Source organism: Plasmodium inui (assembly GCF_000524495.1).
Source record: "Plasmodium inui San Antonio 1 unplaced genomic scaffold supercont1.1, whole genome shotgun sequence".
In the NCBI taxonomy this organism is placed as follows: Eukaryota; Apicomplexa; class Aconoidasida; order Haemosporida; family Plasmodiidae; genus Plasmodium; species Plasmodium inui.
This window is the reverse complement of record NW_008481835.1, coordinates 1,402,093-1,427,665: the sequence shown is the minus strand read 5'-3', so window position 1 is coordinate 1,427,665 and position 25,573 is coordinate 1,402,093. Positions and strand designations below refer to the sequence as shown.

Sequence of the window (25,573 nt, the reverse complement as noted above, 5' to 3'; positions counted from 1 at the left end):
AATGCAAATGGAAAATGCGATTTTTTTTGCTCTCTCCAAATTGTGTTACTCCTGTTCGGAAGCTCCTTTTGGGGATATTCCAATAGCTGTTTTTTATTGGTGGCGATAATGTTAAAAGAGGCATTGAAAAGCTGTAGACTCGCCAAGGCGCGCATTGTTGTCGCGTGGCTTGAAGCGCGGAAAGAGGAAAAATTCCTCTACAACTGTTCGTTCCTGTACCTTTAAGAATATATTCGCGCGTGCAAAATGCGTATGCCTTTTTCTGCCGATCATGCGAGAATGTTGACTCTTTCTTTTGTAGAGCGTAGATCAGAGTGTAGAAACTGCACGTGCGGCGTTTTTGTGCGTTCTGCAAAGTGTTGTTATGTTTCGTAGTAACGTACTTTAAAATATAATCCTATTTTGTTCGGCTGAGTTTTCTTTCTCAAGCTTTCAACATTTAACCTTTTAACCTTTTAGCTGCTTAATTGTTGCATTTTTAATTTTTTAATTTTTTCGTGGCACTTGGCCGCGGCCCCCCCCCACGTTGCATCATTTCTTGCCTAAGCACTTGCCGGGGATAAGGTAGGTGAGGTGCGAGAAGCCATGTCAAGGTATGCGAGGGACGGCGAACGCGTGTATATGCTCATGAGGCAGTGCGTATCCCCTCTCGTTTTGCGCCCACCCTCCATGAGGGGGCTTCCTCTGGGAGCGGAGACCCTTGCTGATGAGAGCGTTCCAAAAAGAGGCCAACTTTGAAACAAATGCGTATTTTTCATACAAATATCGGCTGCGCTGTTGTAGGGGGGAGGGTGCACACAGGCCATCGTTCCTTAAGGGGAGTACTTGGCAGTGCATAAGAGAGAGCAATCTTACATACCTAGCAGGGACGTAAGTATTCCTGCCTATTGCCAGTGTAGCTTCGCAGGATACCTACATAATTGCATATATAAGATGAACGCATATATTGCCCATGTGCGTTGTACCTATCATTATTATGCGTGTACGAATGGCTACATGCATTGGCTTCCACCCATAGCAAGAGCACTTTTTTTTATGCTTCCCTTTAGCCCCCCATCAGACGCGCCCAGTATATGTAGGGTATACCATTGTTCATCGCGTATTGAGATGTGCATGTATATATATACGTATATATACATAGGGATATATAAATATAGGTGCACGTACTGGGCGCACCTGTGCAAAAAATGACAACACTGCTGGATTTTGCGAGGTTTGGGCGAAGTGGGTGTATATTCTGTTTTTTAGCATTTTTTGCTTCTTCGTTTTTTCCGATTTTCGGTTTCTTGTTTTTTGTTTTTTCTTTTTTGCGATTTTTCGATTTTTTTCTTCTTCCGCTTTCCCCGCTTTTTTCAAATTTGCCTCGATGCGCTGCCCCCGTCGGTGTTTTTTTTTTTTTTTTCTGGTGAACAATTCGTTTAGTTCTAATCTGTGCCATTTTTTTATTTTTTAAATAACGACATTGAAGAGATTTATATATATATTTTTTTTACTCTATCTGATATTTTCATTGTTTTTGTTCTTTTTATTTTTTTTTCATTTTTGGTATATTTCATTTGAACCAGAAACTTCCCTTTTTACGATTTAAAAATTGCGCTTTTGCGAAAGGGTTGTTTGATATTACTGCAAAATTGTGGCTGTTTTTTTTTTTTTCTTTTAGGCCTCTTTTTGCGTTTTTCCCTTTAGAATGTAGGGAATTTCTCCTTCCGTTGTGTTTCTACTCATTTGATTACGTTGGATGCCTTGCCACATCGTCACATCGTTCAATTTTGTTGCATTGCTATATGGCATCCTTTGCCTCTTAGCTGCATGGCTGGCCAGTTCATTTTTTTGCTCGACCGTTGGTTCTTCTCGCTTGGCATCATCATGCCATTTTTATAAAAATTATCGTGTAATAAACTATTGCAAACATGCACATGTCTCGCAGGACAAGTATGTAACAAACTTTTCCGCTTTTTGCAAAGGGGCAGCTTAATGGATGGACATATTTTTTTTTTTTTTTTCCTTTGTCCACTCCCCCCCTCCTGCGCATTTAATGCAGCTGGACACTGACCCATTTTGTGTTATGCCAGGCGTTTTCAACATATGATTTTGTGTAAGTGGGAAAATATTCATCCCGTTGCTTTTGTACAAAGCTTTTGTTGCAGAACATGCATCGAGCTTTTTTTCCTTAACCCTTTTTCCTGTTCGCAGATTTGTTATTTGTATGCTTATTAACCGCCTTCTGTCCCCCTCTGAATTTATTTTTTTTTTTTTCCTTAAAATATGCTCACATTTTGTCATTCGTGTAAGGGATGTACATTATGAGCCCTATCGTAGGTTAATTCCTACTTATCTGTTCACTCTGCAGTTTTTTTAAATTCCTCAAGGGGGAAAATATATTTCTTTTTTTTTTCTTTTTACATGTCTACATGCGCGTTTGTCTCTTTTCGTGTATGGCACGGCTATTCCTCCTTTTTCTTTTTTTTGTCGTTTCATTGTTCGTTTGTAAGCAGACAATTCGGTCACCTGTCTCAAATGGGCGCATCGAAGCTTTGTCCCTCATTTTTGCAAAAAATGCAAAAGAAGAAAACGCAGAGTTGAAAAAGTGAAGAGAGGATACCCCTCGAAGACGGAAACTGGACCGCAGAACCTGGGCGACGTAATCCAAAGCATACGCCCAGAGAGGAGGGATGCATCCCCCCGCCCTCCATGTACTCCCCCACCAGAAAAACTCTCCCAAAATATAAGACCGACACGGGAAACGCTCAAAGAAAATGAAAGCGCTGGTGTCTTTCTACATGTCCACTTGTCTGTTCGCAATATCTGTCGTTTTTAACAACTCCTCGTTTTACCTCCTGCCGTGTGATGCCTTTCCATTTGGGGTTTCCGAAAATAAATACATTCAGGCTTTCCCCGATTTCCACCTCTTTTACGAATATGTGGACGTCAGAAGTGATGACTCCCCATCTGAATTGGGGCTCGCACAGAAGGAAAGGAAGAGAAGCCGAAAAGTGCTATTCCAGTCCGATAAAGTAGTGTCTTATAAAAATTGCGGACTCAGTAGCGGTGCAAATCACGAGCAGGATTGTGAAAATAATTATGAAAAGCACAGCGTACACAATTACGTAGAGGATTATCCTCAGGGAAGTCGTAGAAACTGTATCGCTACCCACGGGGAAGGAACGCGAAGCGAACTGTTCCAGAACAGGTGTGCTGCAATGGGGTTAAAATTTTCTCAGCGCCTGAGTCAGATGTTCCGTTGGTGCCTCCCCGGTAGTTCCAACATTGGGAATGGATTTGAAACTATCCATTTTGGTTTCCCCGATGCTTACACCTTTGGTGGAAAGCGGATTCTTATGTGTAGAGAGGATTCTGATGACCATAAGCTGGACAGGCAAATCAGTAACAGTAGCAATGCGTGGAGTAAGGACAGCTCAGAGGTCGCACTTTCCCCTTCTAACGAGCTGTGCCAAAATAGCGACCTGAACCTGATCCAAGAAATTTACGAATACGAGATTTACCCATTTCTGAAAGGACTCCTCAGGAAGAACTTGCGCAGAAGATCCCCTCATGTTATAAACAAATCAGAGACATATTTTTCCGGCTGCACAGAAGGGATTGCATCCAAGAGAAGCGAAAACGTTCAAGTAGGAGAACATATTGTGTTGTATCACCCCTCCCGTAGACATCGAAACGATATATTCAATCAGTCCAAAGGGATCAACCGGAAAAAGAAGAAGAAGAAGCATAGGAAAAGGGGGAAGGAAAACAAGTCCGATGGGATGGCAAATACTCACAGAACAGGGAATAATTCTTACCTAAAACAAGATGAAGATAAAGATGATGTGCACATCCCTGCAGAAATGCATTACGTCTATACCATAAAGAAGAAGCTGCTGCGCAACGTCGCCTTCTTAAACATGTTAAATAAATACATTCAGTACAAATATCATTCCAACGGATTGGTCAAGGTGGGAGAAGATGCGGGATATCCTGGCCACCCCGAGGGGAAGGCAAAGAGGAGCCGCTTCACCCCCTTTCTGGAACAGCATTACGGGAAAATCAGCATGAGTGAAAAAAGTGGGCAGAAAAAATATAGCCATAAAGGGGGCATATCCTTTATTAACAAAAAGGCCATTGTCATCTTGGATCATTTAAAAAAAGAAACCTCATATCTGGTCGTCTCCTACGTGGTCGAGGAAGAAAAGGCTCAACTGCTAAACTTCACAGAATATTTTGTCCCCCTGAAGGTGCCTGTATATATGCGAAGTTTTATGGACACCCCTGAGGAGGGCAATCACGCCAAACAGTACGAACAGATCGATGGATACATTTCCCCCAATGCAGATCATCTGCATTGGAAGGAAGATATTTGCTACTATAACTATGGAGACAACTGTATGGAATATTTAAAGAATCTCTTTTTAAAAACATGCAAAGTAGTCGTGCATCCTGATGGTGAGGTCAACAAGCGGAGGGAATTCTTGCATGTGATGAACCCGGTAGGGAGGACGTGCCTCGTAAATGAGCACCATAAGTATATGCAGGAGAGAGAGACAGAATTGCCAAGGGGGGCAAAAAAATGCAATGAGGAGGATAACCAAAAAGTGGGTCATTCACACGGAAGTGTAGCGACAAAAGGGAGGGAGCCCCATTTCTTGCGGTTGTATGCCCATTTGGCCCACATGAAAGGATTTCACTGTTTTAACCGCTGGCTATTTCGCTTGTTTCAGGTGTACAGGGGTCTGTACCAGAGTGGGAAGTTAAAAGGTGAAGGGGAAAGTCGGAGGGGATCCACGGGAAGGGAAGATGACCCCACGCAGGGGCTGCACGTCGATAAGGCGTGGGAGCCACGCAGAAGCAGAGCAAACGACGCCATCAACGTGAGCAATGCCAGTAACACCAGTAACGCGAGAAACGTCGCTAACTTCAGCAACGTCAGCGAAACCAGTGACTTCCCTAACCACGCAAAGAGAGGTAACATGACTCATCGCAGGGAATACATAGTCAGCACGTACGCCAGATCGGACGGCGGGTACCACTACTACCTGATCAACTACAACAACCAGAAGTACATTTTCGAGGTGAGCGCTAACTCAGACCTGTATAGCAGACCGCACACTAGAAGTAAAAAAAACAGAGAAGACATGACAGACACAGAAAGGGCCATAATAGAAAATATGAAGAAATACATGGAGGAAGGAAACAACTTCTCCGTGTACATTGATGACGTACCTCCCCCAAAAGTGTATGACAAGGGCTGTAACAAATTTAACACGATAAAATGGGCGTTGATTCTCTTCTTCATACCGGCCTGGTTATTACTAAATGTGGTGTACATTGTGTATGTGAAGAATGTATGGAGACAGATGTTGAACCCGTTGTATAGACTCATGTTGTCTCCGTCGATCATTCGACTCGCATCCTACATCATGCTGTTACTTTTCTGCATGATTCAGTTCCCCTACAAGAATAGACGCTATGTGGAGTATACTATTTTGTCATATATGGCTCTGAACACCATGTTCAACACCATCTTTTATGGCAACCTCATTCTTATAAGTAAAGGGTACATGATAACAAGGGGCAAATTTAGCAGAAGGGATAGCCTATCCCTAACCCTACTTATTAGCAGCATATACATTTTAACCTCTTTTAACCAGCTAAATGTCATTAATGATACTCCCATATTGATCTTTATCAATGTCAGTTTGCTCCTAGTCCTTGTTGTCAACACCATATCGATTCAGAATTTTCTAAAATTGAAGCTGTCCTTTGTCAGAAGTGTACGAATGATGGATTCCTGGGAAGAGTCACTCAGAATAAAATTGAGCATGTATAGAATGTACCTCCTCATCATTGTTAGCTTCTTCAGCTTAGAAATTTTACTGCACTTGCTAAAAGCCATGTTTAATTTTTTAACGGGGACTGTCATCCTGATCGAGTACGCCTTCGAGTTGATTATGTGGTGCTGCGTGTTGTACGTTTTTAGACCCCGGGGTAACGTGCTCTACTTTTCTCTCCTGTATGATAATTTCACCTTTAATATAATGCCACTCTACGTGGCGAAGACGAGCGACGGGATGTTCGACACGGTGAGCGATGGCATGCTCGAGACGATGAGCCAGAAACAGTGGCCTCTCCCGGGCGCACACTTTCCCATTTTTATTTTAAACCCCCGGGAGCACACCGACCAGAATTACCTCTCGCGCATGGCCGTGGGGTGGCCCCTGGTTGTGCACCACGCGAAGAGGTATATCTGAAGGGGTATGCGCGGCAGGTTGGCGGGAGATAGGCGGCTAATAAGCAGTCAACTGGCTTCCTATAGGGGACATTTCCGACTTGTACACTAGAAGAACATACTATCGAGAAGATTTCCCCAAGGCGTATGCGTGCAATTTTGAAGACCCCCAAGAGCCTTTTTTTTTTAATACCCTTTTAATCCGAACTAATTTCCGGTGAATATTTTCTGCCGTGCTGACAAGAAGAGGTGACATCTGGGGCGGTGTTTTCCCATCTAGGGAGAGGTCCCGCCGTGGAGTTGTTCAGAAGGCTTACGTAAGCGGATGAAGGTGTTATTCTGTAGAGGGAGACGGTTGAGGCATACACATAATCTGAGAATACATGCGGATGCATACTCTTTTATGCCTGCACATGATTGGTCCCACGAAGGAACAAATGCCTTCTTAAAACTTACCATGATGATTACACACACCAAGGAGGAACCACCAACCGAGACCACGACTAGCGCATTGGCTTCGTGAAAAAGTGTTTGCAGAAATTTGCGTTCCATTGTTCTACCCACGAGTGGGAAGCGAAAAATGCGCGATGGTTGATTTGATAGAAGACAGGAGAACGGTGTTGTACCATTTGAACATTCCTTCAGTTGGATAGAAGGGTACGACAAAATGATGAAATTGTGAATAGCGAATTTACGAATGGTTCAGGGGGAAGATGGTCCCTTTGCGTGGAGGCATACACACCATGCTGTGCTGACCGACTCCATTTGTAGCAACCTACTGTAACGTTGATGGGGGAAGAAATGTCACATGGCTTCTCAATTTGACTTGAGGAATGGTAAAAGCACTGTCTGCCCTTCCCCCCATGCATTGCGTTTTTAACATTTCATTAAAATTTTGTCCCAATTTTTTACACCTTGTTTTTGTTCCTCGATTTGTTTTTAAGTATTAACCTCGCGTTTTTTCCTTCTTTTTTTTATTTTTCTTTTAAGCGGCTGTGTGTGTATTTATACCCCGCATACGCCTAAGCTTTTATAAGGTTTCATTTTTTCCCCGCTTACCTGGGGAAAGTCAAATGAAATTTGCTCCTTATGAGACATCAACAGGTTTTTGTTTAATTTTTTTTTTCTGTTCTATTGGTTATTCTGCGTTTTTTGAGCTGCGGTTTTGCACGAAGCTGAGGGGCACCCCTCCCGTTATGGTCCACATTGGTAATGTACTTATGAATGCGCTTTTACAGCAGTGCCACTGTGGCAGTGTTTTTCTGTGTCAAACGGGTTTTCTCATTGGAGAAGGGCAGCGAGGGGAGCTTAAAAATGGCTGCCCATCTGGGAACATGCACACACGGACGCGTGCATGCACATATAAAAAGGCACTGCTCACGCGGGCCTCTGCTTTTTTCAGTCGGCGGCCGCTCCCCCCTCTATGCGTGCATGTAGGTGGCCATGTACACGACGTCCTCCTTCTTAACAATGCAGGCGTCCTCGAACCTGCTCGAGTACGCTATAGGGACATCTTTTGTGCACAAACGGACGGGGCGCCTCTCTAAGAAGGAGGAAAATTTCTCAACTACCTGGGCGTAGAGCTCAGCACCAATGCCCCCAAACCCAGCGGACTCATCCAGAATTAAACACTTCCTTGTCTTCTTTAAAGAAATCCCAATTGTTTCCAAATCGAACGGTTTTAATGAGATCAAATCGATTACCTCAACGTGTATGTTAATATTAGTTAGTTCTTTTGCAGCCTCCAATGCGATATGGCGAGTAACCCCGTAACATAAAATGGTCAAATGGTTTCCTCTTCTTACTACTTCAGCCCTATCGATCGGTAAGGTGTATGGTAGGAGTGGTATCTCCTCCTCGATATTATATAGTAACACATGCTCCAAGAACAAAACAGGGTTGTTGTCTCGTATGGCCGATTTTAATAACCCTCTAGCATTGAATGGAGTAGAGCAAGACACAATTTTAATCCCTGGGACACTCATCAGATAGGATTCAATTCTCTGTGAGTGTTCTGGTCCCAACTGCTTTCCTATCCCTCCTGGTCCTCTAATGACAATAGGAATGTTAAACTGACCATCACACATATATCGCATCATGCATGCATTATTAGAAATCTGGTTAAAGGCTAAAATTAGAAATGACAGATTCATTCCTTCCACTATGGGCCTCAATCCATTTATGCACGATCCAATGCCTAACCCCATGAATGAATTCTCACATATTGGTGTGTCCAACACTCTGGCGAAGCCAAAAAAGTGGGCTAAGTTTTTTGTTACCTTGTATGATCCTCCATACAAGCCAACATCTTCTCCCAACACGTACACACTTTTGTCTCTTTTCATTTCTTCGTATGTGGCCATATGTAGCGCTTCACTTATGTTTCTCTTTACCTTAACGTTTTTCAGTTCATTTTTGTAGTTCCCTTCGTTTATTGTCACTAGGTTGTCTTCCTTTCCCGCTGGGATTGTCTTGTTTGTGCTCAGGTACCCCTTGATGTTAGTTCTTTTCCCTCGTGGTGGGTTGTTTTTCCTTCCGATGAAGTTTAGCAGTTTTGTGGGTTCCTTCCTGCTTTGGCTCGACCAGGTCACGCAGATTCCAAGCCAAAGGAAAAATATCGCCACCTTGTACATTATTCTTCTTTGCACTAATCAGTTGCGAAAAGTCGCCTGCGCAGCGCTGATATGCTCTGCTCTCCCAGGTGAACCTCTGCACACCTACGTACATAGTGGTGTGCGGGCCCTTCCACGTGCATACACCTATTCACGATCACCTCACTGATGAACCAGACGGCGAACTCCTTATTTCGATGCATAAAGCAAAGTAGGCAGTGAAACCCTCAATGTGCTATGTAAAAAAAAAAAAAAAATATATATCTACACAGATCTACAACAATATCCGCATTGAATTAACACCCAACATGACGCATCTCACAAGAGGGCAAACACGAAATGGTACTCTTCGTCGATTTTTAGTTATCGCAAGGTGGCACATGAAGAAAAGGAAAAGAAAAAAAAAATAAATAAAAAAAAAAACATTTTACCAAAATATGCCTCATCATTGTATGGTTTGTCCCTGAACAAATCTTCCCCTGTGCATGCCGCTTTCACGTATTTCCCCAATGACAGGGGAGAACAAATAGCGTGCCTTTTGAGTTACATTCCAGTGAGTTACTACCAAGAAGCTACTTATTTTTTTTCCCTCTTTCATTCTTTTGTTTTCTAATCGGCTAAGTATTTGTGGGCGACCTAAGGTTGCAGCTACGCAGGGGATACACAGAAAAAAAAGGAAAAAAAAAAAAGGGTTTAACAAATGTTGTAATCTATATATATTTTTTTTTTCCCCCTTTTTTTGTTACACTATAGGTGCACGCAACTATTTGCAAATGGCCCTGCGCGTATTTTCCACTTGGAGAATAAACAACAATGTGAAAAGGTTTATACGTCTACTAATCTGGTGCAGAGCTTCAGTACTACAAATGGCCCACAAAATGGAGCCACTAAATTGACAGACAGAATTGGCCAATAAAACTTCTGCCCAAATTTACAGCCCCCCCAGTGGGACCTGCAGTGATGGGGCGAATCTCTGCACAACTCCCCTTTTACATGTTTCATCAGCAAGGAAAAAAGGGTCACACCGAAGGAAGCCCTCTTCTTTTATGCACAACACTTTTGGGGTCCCATTTACCCTTCGTTGCCACCGAAATGGAACAAAAATATCTTCGAAGAACACGAAATCCTTAAGTTTCTCCTCTATCCCTTGACGGTAACTACCTAAAGGGACACTTAACATGTAGAGAAAATATATTCCCACTTCTCTTCCATTTTGCGCCCTTTCCGTGGATTGGCAAAGACGCCATTTTGGGAAGAAGTTACCAATTCGTGAAACAGAAAAAATATGACTTCGTGAAAGGTCGCCTCATACTATCTCACCATGTAACAGAGGCGTCCATATGATAAATGGCATTCGAAAGGGCCACTCTGGTGTGTCATTTTGCTTCACCTTAGTGCGCTGTTCTTTCGCAATGGAGTGAAAAAATCGGCTTCCTAAACAGGAGGAGACACGGTTGGCAGGGGACATTGCGCGACTGACTGCTTGTACACAGTGTGCACTCATCTTTGTCTATATGTATTTTTGCTTTTACTCAGCACCGATGAGCGTGTCCGATCATTCGCGTTAATGAGGAAAACGTTCTGCATGTTCCCAGCGCGCTGTTTTTTCTGCGTTAACGGGAGAGTCCCCAAAGTGGGAAGGTTAAAAGGCAACCTTGGAAAAAAAAAAAAAAAAAAAAAAACCATCAACCAAGCGAATGGTCGATGGAGCGAATAGCGAACGAGCGGAAAGCGAACGAATTAGCATATGCCCCTATGTGGCTTACTCCCCAGGGTACCTTTTTTCCTTCCCTTGTTTACCCCCTTGCCATGTCGTTAAATGGTTAAAGATTGTTCCCCTTTCCAATGTGAGTTCATCGATGGCCACTCTCTTGTGAAACCTGTCCAAGAAGTATGCCATAATTTCCGCGAGGGGATACCAAACATATGTTGCAACATCGTCCGTAGATGAACAGACCATGCAAAAAAACTACAAGATAAAATCTCCCAAATGATTTTTTCCCTCTATGCATCACTTTCCAATTCTTAACATCTGTGCACACTTTTTTCCTTTTTTCCTTCCTTTTGGCAAGGGAACATAACTGTGTTTTGCCACCGTTTCGATACCCCCTACAGGTGCAGTTATAGGCAAATACATACGTGCGTTCCTGCGTGAGGGCATCAATAGGGAGGGTATATGCTACACTTCCATGAACAGTCACTCATCAGTAAACCCCATCGTGCCTTCTTTTCTCTTTCCCAAAATAAATTTATTTGTGTATGACCGCCTAGCCGCATGCCTTAAAATAGGAAAGAATACCTCCATTTTGAACAGAACAGACTTGTGCTGCCCATATGCCTACGTGCGTACGTACGTACACATATGTGTATGCCTTTTTTTTTTCCTTTCTGAGTGCGCTTCCTCCCCCCCTCCTTTTGCATGTGCATGGTGCCACATTACGGTGTGACGAGGGAAACACGGAACTATGTTGGTTCTTAAGCCCGTTTATCCTGTGAACAAATAATTCAGCACATGTGGTTGGCAGCAAGGAAATGGTGCGGGCCTTTTTAAGCTTATATGCGCAGAGGCTATTATATGTGCAGCGGCTATTATATGTGCAGCGGCTATTATATGTGCAGCGGCTATTATATGTGCAGCGGCTATTATATGTGCAGCGGCTATTATATGTGCAGGGGCTATTATATGTGCAGGGGCTATTATATGGACAGGGGTTACATATGTGCTGGAGCTATTATATGTGCAGGTATATATATGCTTGCATTACATAGGGGAGTCGCCCTTTTCCTTCCGAGCTCTTGCGAGTGCGTACTGGAGGAAATACACAGGCAAGTACCTACCGCCGAGTCGTTTTTAAAAGATACGAAGTTTACCTGTGCATATGTCGTTTATGGAAAAATTATTGCCAAGAGTAATTCGCTTCTTTTCTTTTCTTTTCACGTGCTTGCCATTTGCTCGTTCGAATGTTCGTCCATTCCCTTGTGAATTTATTTTTCTCCTCTCCCATAAATCGTTTTTCATTTGATGAACCATTTCGCAGTTTTGTATTTTTTTTTCTTTTCTTTTTCTTTTTTTTTTCTTTTTCCTCTTTTCCCTTTGCCTGAATTGTAAACACATAGCGCTCGCGAACGGTCATAGTATTTACACGGCTGTTAAGCGTACTTCAATGGCATATTGTAATCGTACCAGCAAGAACAATCTTTGCTTATGTAAAAAAGAAAGAAATATGCTTGACTTATATGTTTGTTTTTAACCCCTATGTTTATTGGGCTACGCGCATGTCCCCCTGCGCGTGACGCCTTCTGCAATTATCAACACGTTTTTGTTTTCATTCGTGTTTCTCCCCTTCCGTACTTAGAGGTACGTACCACGCGTATGTCCTTATGAAATACGACACTTGACAAGGGGAGCTGAATTCAATTACGGGGAACCTAGCACTTATCTCATCGATTTACTCTTCCAGAGTGAACATTAAATAGGGGGGAAACTCAAGGAAGAGAAGTAAAATTTTGAACGAAGTTAAATCCTGTTCATTTGTTTTTTTTTTTTTTTTTTATTTTTTTTTATTCTGTCCAGCTTGCTCCTTGGAGGATTATAAGCACAAGTGTTTATGCCCCCCAACCCTGTTTGAAACAACGTGGGTTTTGGGTGATCACTCCCCTTGGAGAAAAGTGCACAGATGAAGTGACCCTCTCGATGTGGCGAAAGCGGGAGGCGCGTACATTGCATGTATATTATGCGCATGGCATTCCTCGCCCGCGTCACAGACAGGTTCTGCAACCCTGGCAGTTATATAAAATTAGCAAAGCGCCAACAGTTGCATTAGATGTGTACCGTGTGTAATTATGAAAATAGGGCAGCCGATTAAGTAGGAAAAATAACATCAATACGTCATCATTGTCTGTTAAGGGAGCCTCTTTTTGTTTTTATTTCTCCCCCCCTGGGCGCTCCCTTCTTTTATAATAAGACACACCCATGTGGCATATTACATTGCAAAGCGATCAGACCCACTAAATTGACGTAGCGAAAAGGGGGAAATTATGTTCAGGGAAGAGCCCAGTCGTGAGTTTTTTCTCTCCCTCTCCCATGCTTTTTCACTATTATAAATATCAGACAAGTCAGAGTCGCGAAGGAGATGGTTTCGCACGGAAGAAAAAGGAAGAACTACGATGATCGAGGGGACAGGAATGATGTGTATGATGGGAGTGACCGGCACGATCGCAGTGACAGACACGACCGGCAGGACAAGGAAATAATTTACGACCAAATATATTCCACGCCCAGGAAGAACAAGCCAAGATGCATGGTTGTGTCAAACTATAAGGACAACTTATTGAGCTACTTCCAGAGCATTATAAAAATTGAAAATAGTGCAGGAAATTTTATCAACAAATGGTACATACATTTTTACCGAGTCTGTTTATATAATGAGAAGCTGTATGCAGGTGCATCGGCGGCGACGGCCGACGGGGGAGGAGCTCCAGGAAGTAATGGAAAGAACAACACAAATGTGAGTAAAAAAAATATCGACAAATTGATCATCGAATACAATGTGGAGGAAGTCCTTCGGAAGGTGCAAACTTTAGTAGTCCGAAAATTAGATTGCGAAAATTTGTACTACCAGAAAATTTTAGTAATCGTTTGCCTCCTTTTTGACTTCTTCCAAAATAAGAAGCACGTGAACGTAAAGACGCTGAGGCATTTGGAAGGCGAGGAGGAAGAGGATGAGGGGGGGGACGCGACAACCACCAGGGAAGCGGGTGCCCAATTAGCTAATGAACGCTCTGAAGGGGATCACACAAATGGGAAAAAAAACTCTCGCGTGAAGGAGTCAAAGAAGAGGTCGAGAACGACATCTGTAGCTGCCAACTCGTCCAATTACGGAGATGATGATTATGATGAAATAACGAGCAATCGGAGAGGAAGCAGCAAGTATGAAGAAGAAACAGAAATAGACGTAAGGAAGAAAAAACACTTGAGACAAAGAAATTTCCAAAATGATGAAAGTCAAAAAAATTACTATATCATAGAATTTAAAAACTTACTTTTTAATGAAAAAAAAAAGTTTAACAATATAGAAATATTTTATCACATCACCAACTTCATTATACACAAATATTGGTACTCATCTGAATATGCGAGGTATAACGTATTTGTTTGGTTTTTAAATTACCTAAATAATAAATTGGAGATAAAAAAAAGTATTAACAAGATAAATGAGCAGCTGGAAATGTTCATCAATTTGCATCCCAAGATTTTTAATATTTCCCATGCGAAGAAGAGGAGGAAGAAAAACACTCACCATAGGAGTGCCAGCAATAGCAGTTATCATATGGCTGCCGCGGCAACGGGTACCTCCACTTCCAACCACAACAGCGGTGATCATCACTTTGAAAATGGCGTCTTAGATTATCCCAATCTTAAAAATAGGAATAGACAGCTGGGGGGAGGATTCCCGGATGCGACTAATATGGACAATAAAAACAAAGCTTCAAATCTAGAAAATATGAGCAAGGTTAACACATTCACTCATTTCGGAAGTTCCACCAATGTGGGTAACTCAGGAGGTGTTGGCAGCACTGGCTTTTTTGGTGCTACGAGTAGCAGTGCTGCCCTTGGCGGCATGCAAATCTCGACCCCAAACGTGGCTCCCTCGCCCGGCAACAACGTCAGCAGCAGCAACCCATTCAAAGGCTTTAACCAAAGCAACAACATATTTAGTAGCAACAAAGGTAATGAAAGCAGCCTATTCAGGAAGAGCAGCAACACCAACCCGTCCATCGGCAGCACATCTGCGGCAACGTCCCTCTTTGGAGGTTCTCTAAACAGTAATTCTAGCATGCACCCCTCCGGTAATAGCCTCTTGCCCAAGTTTAACAACGCCTTTTCTGGAGGTCTGAACGTGCAAGGTAACTCCAGCACCACAGGCTCGAACCCTAGCGGGAACAACCCCCTCTCAGGGAGCCTATTTGGAATGAAGAACAGCCTAACTAGCAATAACAGCTTTGGCAATCAAAACAGTAGCTCTCTTGGAAACAATCTTATGAACAATCTGTCCAATCAAACGAGCAACCTCTTTGATTCGAAAAATAATTCCTCATCGGAAACGACAAACGTGAACCTATCCTCCGGCACGAACAACCGCATCTTTGGTTTCGAGAAAAGTGCACAAAGCACTTCCCTCTTTGCAAATGCCGCTGGGAAGAACCAAAGTCAAAGTCTCTTTCCCTTTGGCAATAGTAGTCAAGCTGGAAATCCGGACAAGATGCAGTTGGGTTCCTCGTCCGCGGGTACTACCCCTATGTCAATTTTTGACCAGAAGAGCAAGGGAGACTCAGCTTTTTCGCCGATCCCCGGGGGGGGTACCGCGGTTACCAATTTGGCAGGTCCGAACAGTACGAGTAGCCTTGGGGGAGGTAGCGGTTTGGGCGCCTTGGGGGGGTTCGGACCGGGAAGCGGCGCAACTGGTGTCAGCGGCGGAAGCCTCATGAACAGCAGCGCCTGCGTCTCGTTGAAGCCGAGCTCCGTTTTTCAGGGCACCCCTGGTGTGCAGAAGGAGGGATTTTTTGGGAGTGGAAAGCCGAACGAGAACATTTTCGGCGCTAGCGGTCCCGGCGGGACCTCCGGCCAGACCAACATTTTTGGAATGCAGGCTAGCAGCGCAGGGAATCATAGTCCGTTTAGCAAGCCCGCCAGCGGTGTTGGCGGTGTCGGCGGTGCTGCCGCTGGTGTCATCGGAAGTATTGGCGCAAGTATCAGCGGAAGTATTAGCGGCAGCCTCGGGCTGAATAATAACCCCCTCAGCGGCGCGGGCAGCTCCATCAGCTTCGGCTCCAGTCTGTCCCAAAACCCAGGCGCGAACATGGGCATGGGGAATAGTTTGTCGCAAATAAACCCAAGTGGGTCGCACTTCCAACCGATGAGCACCCCCACAAGTGCAAACAATTTGGCCAACCTGTTTAATAGCGAAAATGGATCGAAGGAGTTATTCAAAGATTTGAAGCTATCCACAGACACGGGACAGAAATTTAGTGTAAATAAGAAACCACTTTTTTCGAAGAGGGTGAAAAATAACACACTCTTAACTCCGAATAATAACCCAAATGAGGGAACTAATATTTTCAGTTCAAACTATGTGAATAAAGATAGCTTGCTGATTAATCAGGACAAGCCCATGAAGGTTATATTTGGACAAAACAAGAGCAGCAGTGCCATCAGTGGGAGTGCCATCAGCGGCAGTGGAAGTGGTGGCGCTCCTGGACTCGGCCCAAGTCGGGGCATAAATCCTAATGGTAGTAACAACCAAGATAAGGCGGATAATCTCATTAACCAAAGCAGCAGTCAGATGGGAAATAAAATAACTTTCAATGCACCATCGAGTAGCATGGGGCAGAGCAATAATACCATCGCCTTTGGGAAGAGCACCAGCAATAGCCTCTTCGGAAGCAGCAGCAATAATTCATTTCAGAGCGGTACGAATAATCTCTTCGGAAATAATCAGACCAGTGGAAATACAAACAGTAATAACAACACCTTTGGATGGAACCCCTTCCCCACCCCCCCTGATGGGAACAAAAATGATCCTCAAAATAACAACCCCGCTTTGAGTATTCCCGTGAAGAAATTAACCCTAGAGGAGAGGAAGAGGAAAACAGCCAAAAGTAATATGCTCTCTTTATTTTCGAATAACCAAATGGGGGCCACGGATACGAATAATGCGATTAATACTTCTTTAGGTACGTCCATGTCGAATGGTTTGCTTGGCAATAAAACTTCCAGTAGCGTCACTCCGTTCAGTTTTAACACCCCTTCGATGGATAACGTCTCCAAGGGGGGAACAACCTCTGGCCCCACTGCCGCTACCGATGCGCCCAGTGGTACCTTCCTTTTTGGACAAAACAGAGGAAACGGAAGTAACAGTATCTCACTTGACACCTCGAAGACAACGTGGGGCGACAAAAAAGGATCTATCTTTGGCTCCGCCACTTCTGCCTCGAACACGGGAAGTGGTGCCGTCGAGGACCCTGCGAACAAGGAAGGAAATGGAGATAATACCACCTCATCCACGCCCTCAACGAACACCATCAGCGGTAATAACCCAAATGAGAAAAGCAGCTTCCAGGGAGGAATGAAAAGCAGTTTATTCCCATTCGGCGAAAATAAGGGGGGTGAAAATAACAGCGCAGCAACAGACAAGGAAAAACCCCAAAGTGGCATATTCGCTTTTGGAACTGGAGGTGTAAAGAGCGAGCAGAAGGAGGACCCAAAAGGGGAGGATAAAAACGACCTGTCGGAGAAGGACAAAGGAGGTGAAGAAAAATTGTCAAGCAAAAATGAAAAAGAGAATTTTCAAGTTTTTGGTAGTGCATTTTTATCTAGCATAAATGGACAAAATAAAGATGCGAATGTTAAAGGACCTGATTCCGTTCCTTCCCCTTTCGGTTTTGGCAATACAAAAACAGAAGAAAATAAAACGAGCTCGTCTCCCTTCACATTTTCATCGAATAAAGAAGACAGAACGTCGACTCCCATTTTTGGCCTTCCCAGCAAAAAGTCGTCCTTTAACGAAATGCACACAAGTGAGGAGAAGAGCAAAATGTCCATTTTTTCCATCGCTGGGGACAGCAAGCAAAAGGATGTTGTCGCGACGCAGTCCGAGAGCTCCGATGTATTTAAGTTCAGCCTCGCCGGGGTTGACACGGACGGTAACGCGGTGGGTGCGAATGTGGGCGGCCCAAAGATTAGCGACCACATAAACTACGACGATGTGAAGAACAGGAAGAGACGGAGGAACGTGGACTTGAACAACCAGGATGAAGCGGGTGGAGCGGCCAAGTCCAAGGGGAGAGATTTCACCGATGAGACAAATCAGTGGGGGGGTGACAACTCGGAGAGGAAAGGACACCGTGGAAGCCACTTGGGTGATGAAAAAGAAGATGAATTAAACACCGACAGCTTGTTCTTCAAAAAGAGCAAATTGGGCAGCGCACTAAGTGATACGAAAAATATTTTAAACACATTAAAATTTGACAACATTCCAAGTAAGGATATCCTAAGTGCGTCCCTTAATGAGAGGAGTATAAGTGCCCCATATAACAGCTTAATCGAGACTGGAGTTCTCAATGCTAATGCTTCATTATGGGATAGCAAAGAGGTGGGGGGCAATCCTACAAAGGATAAAACTGGGAATGGTATCGACTCCAGTGGGATTTTCTCCCCCACAGGAGAGGAAACTCAATTTGGCCTCCGAACTAGCCTCAGTAATCAGCAAACAGCCGAGAGGAACAACACGATTGGTGGCCCAGCACATTTTAAACAGCAGAGTGGGCCGAACCATGGTAGCATGGATGAATCGAATTTCCCATTTGTGACTCGTGAGGGGAACAACCTCCTAGACGACCAAGCCAAGAGAATAGCGAAACAGAAAGCAGAAGAACTGACCACTCTGGAAAGATTAAAAATGAATAACTACCTAATGAATTCGAAAAACGACAAGAACGAAAATCACGATGGAAGCAGTGACGTGGATGATGATGGAAAGGCAATAAAAAATGCGAAGAAGGACCACTTAGTTACAGACAAAAAAAGCGTAGATCGAATTGTAGCCTATAACAAAAAAATATCATTCGATGATATAGAAGTGGATTTAGACAAAGACATCATCGATTTGAATGACCTCAGACAAAACCTATTTCTGTGTGTTTTAAATTTTCACCTCAACTACTGGGCAGAGAAAGTTATCCTCTTCTACCCACACAACGAAAAAATTAATAAATTCTGTAACCGCATTATGAAGATAAAGAACCAATTTGATGAAACGTACAATTTTAACTTATTTGAGGAGATCCACATGTTATCGAAAAAAATGCTGAAAAGGTTAGACCGTAACTGCTGCATCTACGAAAGTGTGCTGTTCCTTTCGGCCGAAAATTTATACGTCCTAAAGAATGCCAAGCTGTCTCTCTTCGAAGCCTTCAACATATATCACTTTTGGTTTCAAAAAAATAGCCTCGACGTGAAAAAAAACTTCCAAAATTTTATGTACACGAATAAAATTTATCCCTCCTACCTTAACTACTATATGAACCTTTATAAAAACCACAAGTCGTTTAATTATAAGTACACACAAGGGGGGGGCGAGACGGAGGGGAATAGCAAGGTCAGTCGAAAGGAGAAGAAGCATCTAGACCGGGAGAGGGACAGTGCGAACAATTCGGATGATCAGGAGAGGGGCAGTGAAACCAATTCTGATGACCATGAGAGGGACAGCGCAACAAATTCGGATGATCACAAGAGGGACAGTGTAACCAATTCAACGGACCAGGAGGAGCCGAACGGTAGTGCCGACTTCTCGGGCAGCTGGGGACGCCCCCGGGACGATGAACCGACTAGCAGGGGGGAGGCGGACATGGAAGGAAGCGACGTAGGAAGTGAGCGCCGAAGTAGCCCCCGAAGTAGTCGTGGAAGTAGCCCCCGAAGTAGTCGTGGAAGTAGCCCCCAAAGTAGTCGTGGGAGTAGCCCCCAAAGTAGTCGTGGGAGTAGCCCCAGAAGTGGGCGCGGAAGCGATCGTGAGAGGCTCTCGAGAAGGAGGAGCAAGGCCAGAAAGAGGAGCGCCGAGCGCAAGGAGAACAGCCTGATAGAAATCCTCGACTCGAACAGCAGCGACGTGTCGGACGTGATGGACAACAGCAACAAAGAGGAGCCCCTCAATGTGCACATCAAAGAAAAGTACCTCTACCTATCCAAGGGCAAAGGAAAGGCCAGAAAAAACAAACTATTCCTCCCGTCACACATAAGAGTTAAAAAACTCAGTGCATGCGAGTGCATACTACTGGAACTTATCCTCAAGAGGGACATACTGAACGTTTTAAAAAAGTACAAAATTTTTAAAACAGAAAAATATGAATATCTCTATATTAACCTCATAGCAATGCTGAAGCATTATAATTATTTCTCCATAGAGAGGGAGAATGAAATAAGTAAAAGTTCGACCTCCACTAGCGCAACGGTGAGTGGGGAAGTCGCTGGAGGGACATCTCTCTCCACTTTGGGACAGAACAAAACGAACAGCCAATTGAAGAAGCTAACGAACCATCTGCGCACAAATTGTCTGAACACAAAAAGTGATAAAATTAATATTCTGAAAAAGATATGTGACAAAAAATTACTGTACTATATAAATATGCAGTTAAAAAATATTACCCATTTGATAAGCTTCAACGAAATGGAGATCGCTTGTGTGTATTTGAATCATATCAAGAATAATCTGTACGTCATGTTTCAGATGCCCATTCTGCTATACAACACGCTCTTCGACCGAATCATTACCTCCTACAATGACTACATTGTGATGGAGAACTTTTTCAATAACTCCTGCTTGTATAATGACTTTCGATATGAAAATATTTTCAAGACTAAGGTTGCGTATATGCTCATGAAGAAATTTTTCCAGGCGGATGACACGGAGAATTGCATTCGATTTGCCCTGTATTTTGAGAACATTCGAACGAAGGCACCTCGAAATAATATTTACAATGATTATATTTTTCATAAGAATCTGGTGAATGCCTATATTAAGGTGCATGAAGACATCGTGCCGGAGGAGTGGATCCAGGCGCAGACTTCCAACAACAGCGAGCTGAGTGATCTGCATGATTCGGAATACCTCGACTATTACTCCTTCTTCTTCAAGGACATTTCGAAGTATATAAAATTTCACATCATGCAGAAGATTGTCTCCGGCAACATATTCAGCCTGCGCAGGAGGGACTACACGAACGCGGAGGAGGGCCGCGCTGTTGTGGGGAGCGCTATGACTGGCGGTTTGGGTAGTGATGTCGGTAGCGGTGTGACTGACGCCGTGCCTGCCGATGTGACTAACCAACTGGCCGCTGTCCCCGCTGCCCAGGCAAGTGAACTAACCAGCGGAGCGAACGCCCCCACCCGGGAGGCCACCACCGCCTCCCCCAATCCCTGCGAAGACAACTTCGCGTGCTACTTCGTCTACATGGTGAACCGTTCCATCCTGGATGACCTCGTCAACCTGTACGCGTCCAAGGGCGACTATTTCTACAAGAGAATCTCAGCCACGCTCATCAACAGCTCCTTTGTAAAGGAATACGAAAAGACGCACAACAAACATTTCCACATGCACGTACAGGTAGCCAACATAAACCATTTCATGAAAACGAATTTTTTTGAATACATAAACTTTTTCAAAAAAAAAGAACTCTATCACATCGATAAGACAAAGAATGAAGATGAAATTATGCAGAACCTAGTTAACGTTATAAAAGGAAATGGAAAAAAAATCCTTGTCGTGATTAACATGCTCGTTGAAATTATCACCAAAATGGAAAAAAAAATTTTGAAAAATGTCAACATATTTATTACGATAAATTTGAGGAACTTAATTATTGACACGTTTTACCTCTTCAAGTACATTTTCAACAATAAGGAATTTTCGCTTCACTTAGTGGAGGACCTGTACAGAAATGCCGTAACGTTTAATGACCTCATTAATTCCACTTTCTCGGACGACGTGCACTATTACCCCAAGGAACAAATAAAGGAGCTTTACACTTACATCCGCCACAAGTTTACTAACCAGAATTTGATCGCCTGAGTTTGTTCCCGCCCTCACAGCAAAGCAGAGGTGGGAAGTAATAACGTCCAACTTAATGAGGCGGCAAAACCGTGGTGCATACAAATTGGGAGTTTGTTTCCCTCGCTCCTACTCTGTTCATCACTTATCAATTTCGCCTTCCCTTTTTTTATGTTAGCATCTCATCAGATTTTCTTCTGTACGTTTTTTTTTTTTTTTTTTAAATGATCGAATCTTTATTAAAAGGCTGTGCTGTGCGCCTTTCCCCACGGCCTATCCCCCGGAACAAGACATAAAACTGCCTCGATGTGTGGCGTGCCAACGTGCACACACACGCGTCGTACGGTCGTACGGACGAACCAGCAGACGGAGAAACGATCGAACGATTGTACATTTGTAAAAGGTGTTAAATTCTGGCATCGGCAATGCCGTACGAAAAAAAAAAATAAATAAAGGAAACGCATTTTCGCAGCGAGCGCTTCGTTCGAAGGACGCCACACTGTGGAGTGTACCTTTTTCACACTCCTACGGAGGGGCAAAAATATGCCATAGGAGGGGGGGAGGGAAGGTGCGCTCAACACAGGCACATACTCATACAATTACATAACATAGCTTTCTGTCAATCTCCACGCTGGGACATCTCCTTTCGTAACCCAATTGGCATTTAATTAAATATACACTTTGGTAATGGCTTCGAACCGCCAGGTAGTCATCCTGCCTATATCATCATACCAGGTGCAGCAATCACACAGTAAAACTGCACAACGTGGTTGGGAAATGTTCCCATCGTAAAATTGACATTCACCCCTGAAGGGTGTGTGTAGCGGATTGATCCACATAACGACATAATCACATCGTTCCCTATTTTGCCAAAGTGGCTTATCTAAAAAGGTCGATTTCTCATTAGATGAAAATTTGTTGCTCAGATGAGGCGTCCAATTCTGCGGTTGTTATAGGGGCGCATCTTTTGTGGCCTCCCCCCCATAGACGACGTCTTACCCCCCAGGGTTTCATCACAAGAAGCTCTTCTTTGTCATTATGGTGTAAAAATCTTCGAAGGAAATTTCCCCCTCACCCTTGGAATCTGCACGATCAATCATATCCCGCAGCTCCTCATCGGTTAACGTCTCTCCTAACTCCTTTGAAACTCTTTTTAAATTCTTCAGTGATATTGCCCCCGTTTTGTCATCATCGAAGAGGTTGAAAATTCTTTGGATGCCTTCCCGCGTGTCTTTGTTTCCCTATTAGGTGGGTGGAGAAACCAATTCGGTGAGTGCGTCGTGTGAAACGGGAATGGCCACGATAACACATTATACACACATGTGAGGACACACATGTTGGTACACACATGCCAGTACGCACATGCGCGATGTCGATGCAGGCATACCAGTTTGGACGTGATGACCTCCATAAACTCCTCGAAGTCAATGGAGGAGTATCCATCTTTCTCAAGATCGGCTATCATCCTGAATATCATTGGGTTCTTAACGTCTAACCCTAGGCTCTGCATGGCGCACTTTATTTCCTTCGGGTCGATGGTGCCTGCGGGGAAAAGTGAAAGACGACGGGGAAGGGGGGGAGATAAAAAAAAAGCTTAACTGAGTGTGCAAAGCCTGTGGCTCATTTTGTGTAAAATGGGCCCCGGGTTCTGAAACGAAAAGAAAAAGGAAAAAATGAATAGAACTGCTTCAACCGTTCATATGTCATCTTTTTTTTTTCCCTTTTCGCACCTGTCCCATCGGTATCTAACAAATTAAACGCTTCCCTTATTTCCTCAATTTCATCTTCTGTGAAGCCCGGTCGTTCTGTGAAGCTCTTTTCATACCTCCTCCTAACTGATGTATTTTCTGTCATTAGCTTATATGCTTTGGGCGATGTTAAAGTAGAGTATTTTGGATATTTCGGACGTTTTGAAGATTTTCTTTTATTTTTTTCTTTTCCTTCCTTTTGTTTTTCACTTTGGAGATATTCGCCGCCTTTCTTTCGAACACAATCACTCCTGGTGAAGGAAGAAGAGAGCTGTAAGGACGTACACCGGAGTCAAGCGAAGATTGGCATGTTTCGCAATAATAATAATATCTGTACTTATACGTGCACGCGCAAATTCCCTCGAATATTTCTTTTTAACTTTTTTTTCCTTTTTTTTTTTTTTTATTGCTTCACCTTTATGTATAAACACTCGTGGGAAAAAAGTTGAAACCTCCTCCGAATTTTTAATTATTTGTTTTTCCTCCCGTGAGTGGAAGAAGCGTATCTGTAAATTTACACTTCCTGCTTCGCGAAGATGGTTAAATTATTACATGTGTACGTATGGACTTAGGCGTGCGAGTGTGGAAGTCAATGCGGAGTGTGTTGTGATACGGACTATGTCGTGTGTTTTTTCTTTTTTTTTTTCTTCTTTTTTTGTCTGTTCCGTTTTTTCCCATCCTCTTTTTTTGTCTGTTTCGCTTTTTCCCTTGCACTTTCTTTTTTTTCCACCCCCCAATTGTGATTGCAAATCAGGCAAATTTTGGCCTTTTCATTTTCTCTCGTAACTTCCCCTGCGCTTTGCCCCTCCCTCTGTTTAATTTTAATGGATTTCATCCAAGTGATTTTTTTTTTTCTTCTTCCCCCTCCGTTTGATGTGATGGCTGCAATTCGCTTTCATCATTATGTACACATTGGTGCATATGTAAACTTTACTTGCCATGGAGCACTTAATCGCGCAAAATGGCACAAATGGACACATTTATTGTTACCCATGTTCTGTGTGCCAAACGGTTAAGTGTTTTTCCCCTCGCCAGTGCCTGCCTCGACGATTCCATATATCAGCGTAAGTATATCCATAGCAGCGGGGAATTTTTTTTTTTCTTAAACGTAGTGGGAACTTCCTCACAAGGAAGAGCCCAATTTATTTTTTTATCCATTTTGTGTAATCGTCTGATTGCATCGGGTCGTAGCCGCTCCCATCTGTTTACGTTTCTGCACACGGCATGGACGGGTAGGCCATTTTAAGGCAGCAAAAAAGGGACAATCATTTCCATTTTAACACCCTTCCGCTTTATCATGCAACGCGTCTTTTCACCTAATCATGCGAAAGAATTTCCTATTCGCAAAACGTCCTTCATGGCAGTCGCGACGGGTGTCCCTCCTTGTCTATTTAAAAGTTTGACGAAGGGTAAACTCAGTTTTACATTAAGCACGTGTAATAAGGAAACTCCTTTTCATCCGCTGCGTACAATTAGGCCTTTCTGTGTAACTCATCGCGTTGTTTACATTTCTGCCCATTTGTCAGAAGGGGTGAATGTAGACAGCGCATCGTGTACACCTCTGCACATATTTAGCAAAAAGAAGGAATAACTGCTGTCTAATAGGTTATCTTGAGGATGGTACATCTCTGCTTGTTTCCATCTCGGGTGCGTGTGTAATACCTACACGTAGGTTGCCCCCATTGGAGCATATCGTGCTCACTATTATTACATACAGGTGCACACGATTAAACAGATGGCTAATTATCCATACAGCGAAATGGATAGTAAAGCCGGCTCTTATATGAAGTAGATGCTCAGCTCACCTTTGGAAAGAAGAATTCCCAGGATGTGCTCTTACATTGAGCATTTCCCGTAACCACGTTACTGCCGCAGCAGTCGTCCCATATGTACCACTTTAGCTATCCGTTTTTATCAATTCCTACCCTTTTAATGGAACCTTTGCCATGCGAATGTATGTACGGCGCGAAACAATGTCACCTTCGATTGGAAATTTTCATAAAGGAATGACAACTCCTATTGAGTGAAGTTGGAATGGGAAGGTTATTTTACGAAACCTCAGTTAGGGCCATCCTTCTAACCACATTTCGTTATGCTATGGTTTGGTCCAGTATTTGCTTGGTTCATTTTTTTCCCTTGTCCCCTTGGCGCATTTTTCCAAACGAGAGAAAAATGCGCATGGATGTATGGGAAGACTTATGAGGGGGAGGACAAGAGGCAACCTTTTAAAGTTGCACATTTGGTAGCGCCCACCACACCAATATGCGATGGAACTCTTTCCACGGGGTGCTTCATAAAAGGATTCCTTGGTTTCATTCCACCCCGCATTAGCAATCACCTTCATTACTTAGTACTATTTCAAACACAATTGGAGCGAACCATTTTGAC

At 43.5% G+C, this 25,573-nt stretch overlaps 4 protein-coding genes across 4 annotated transcripts; 2 read left to right on the top strand and 2 right to left on the bottom strand.

Moving 5' to 3' along the window:
• Positions 1–2,756: 2,756 nt before the first annotated feature.
• C922_00326 (hypothetical protein) lies at positions 2,757–6,245 on the top strand (the record flags this gene model as incomplete). Its single annotated transcript, XM_008815943.1, has 1 exon — positions 2,757–6,245. The coding sequence occupies one exon, from the start codon at positions 2,757–2,759 to the stop codon at positions 6,243–6,245; it is 3,489 nt and encodes a 1,162-aa protein (XP_008814165.1).
• A 1,399-nt stretch (positions 6,246–7,644) lies between these two features.
• C922_00325 (pyruvate dehydrogenase E1 component subunit beta) lies at positions 7,645–8,856 on the bottom strand (the record flags this gene model as incomplete). Its single annotated transcript, XM_008815942.1, has 1 exon — positions 7,645–8,856. The coding sequence occupies one exon, from the start codon at positions 8,854–8,856 to the stop codon at positions 7,645–7,647; it is 1,212 nt and encodes a 403-aa protein (XP_008814164.1).
• A 4,112-nt stretch (positions 8,857–12,968) lies between these two features.
• C922_00324 (hypothetical protein) lies at positions 12,969–21,458 on the top strand (the record flags this gene model as incomplete). The annotated part of the gene is made up of 1 exon (XM_008815941.1): positions 12,969–21,458. The coding sequence occupies one exon, from the start codon at positions 12,969–12,971 to the stop codon at positions 21,456–21,458; it is 8,490 nt and encodes a 2,829-aa protein (XP_008814163.1).
• Positions 21,459–22,450: 992 nt separating this feature from the next.
• C922_00323 (centrin-2) lies at positions 22,451–23,291 on the bottom strand (the record flags this gene model as incomplete). The annotated part of the gene is made up of 3 exons (XM_008815940.1): positions 22,451–22,678; positions 22,825–22,979; positions 23,168–23,291. 3 exons carry the CDS (start codon positions 23,289–23,291, stop codon positions 22,451–22,453), a joined length of 507 nt encoding a protein of 168 aa, XP_008814162.1.
• Positions 23,292–25,573: the final 2,282 nt, after the last annotated feature.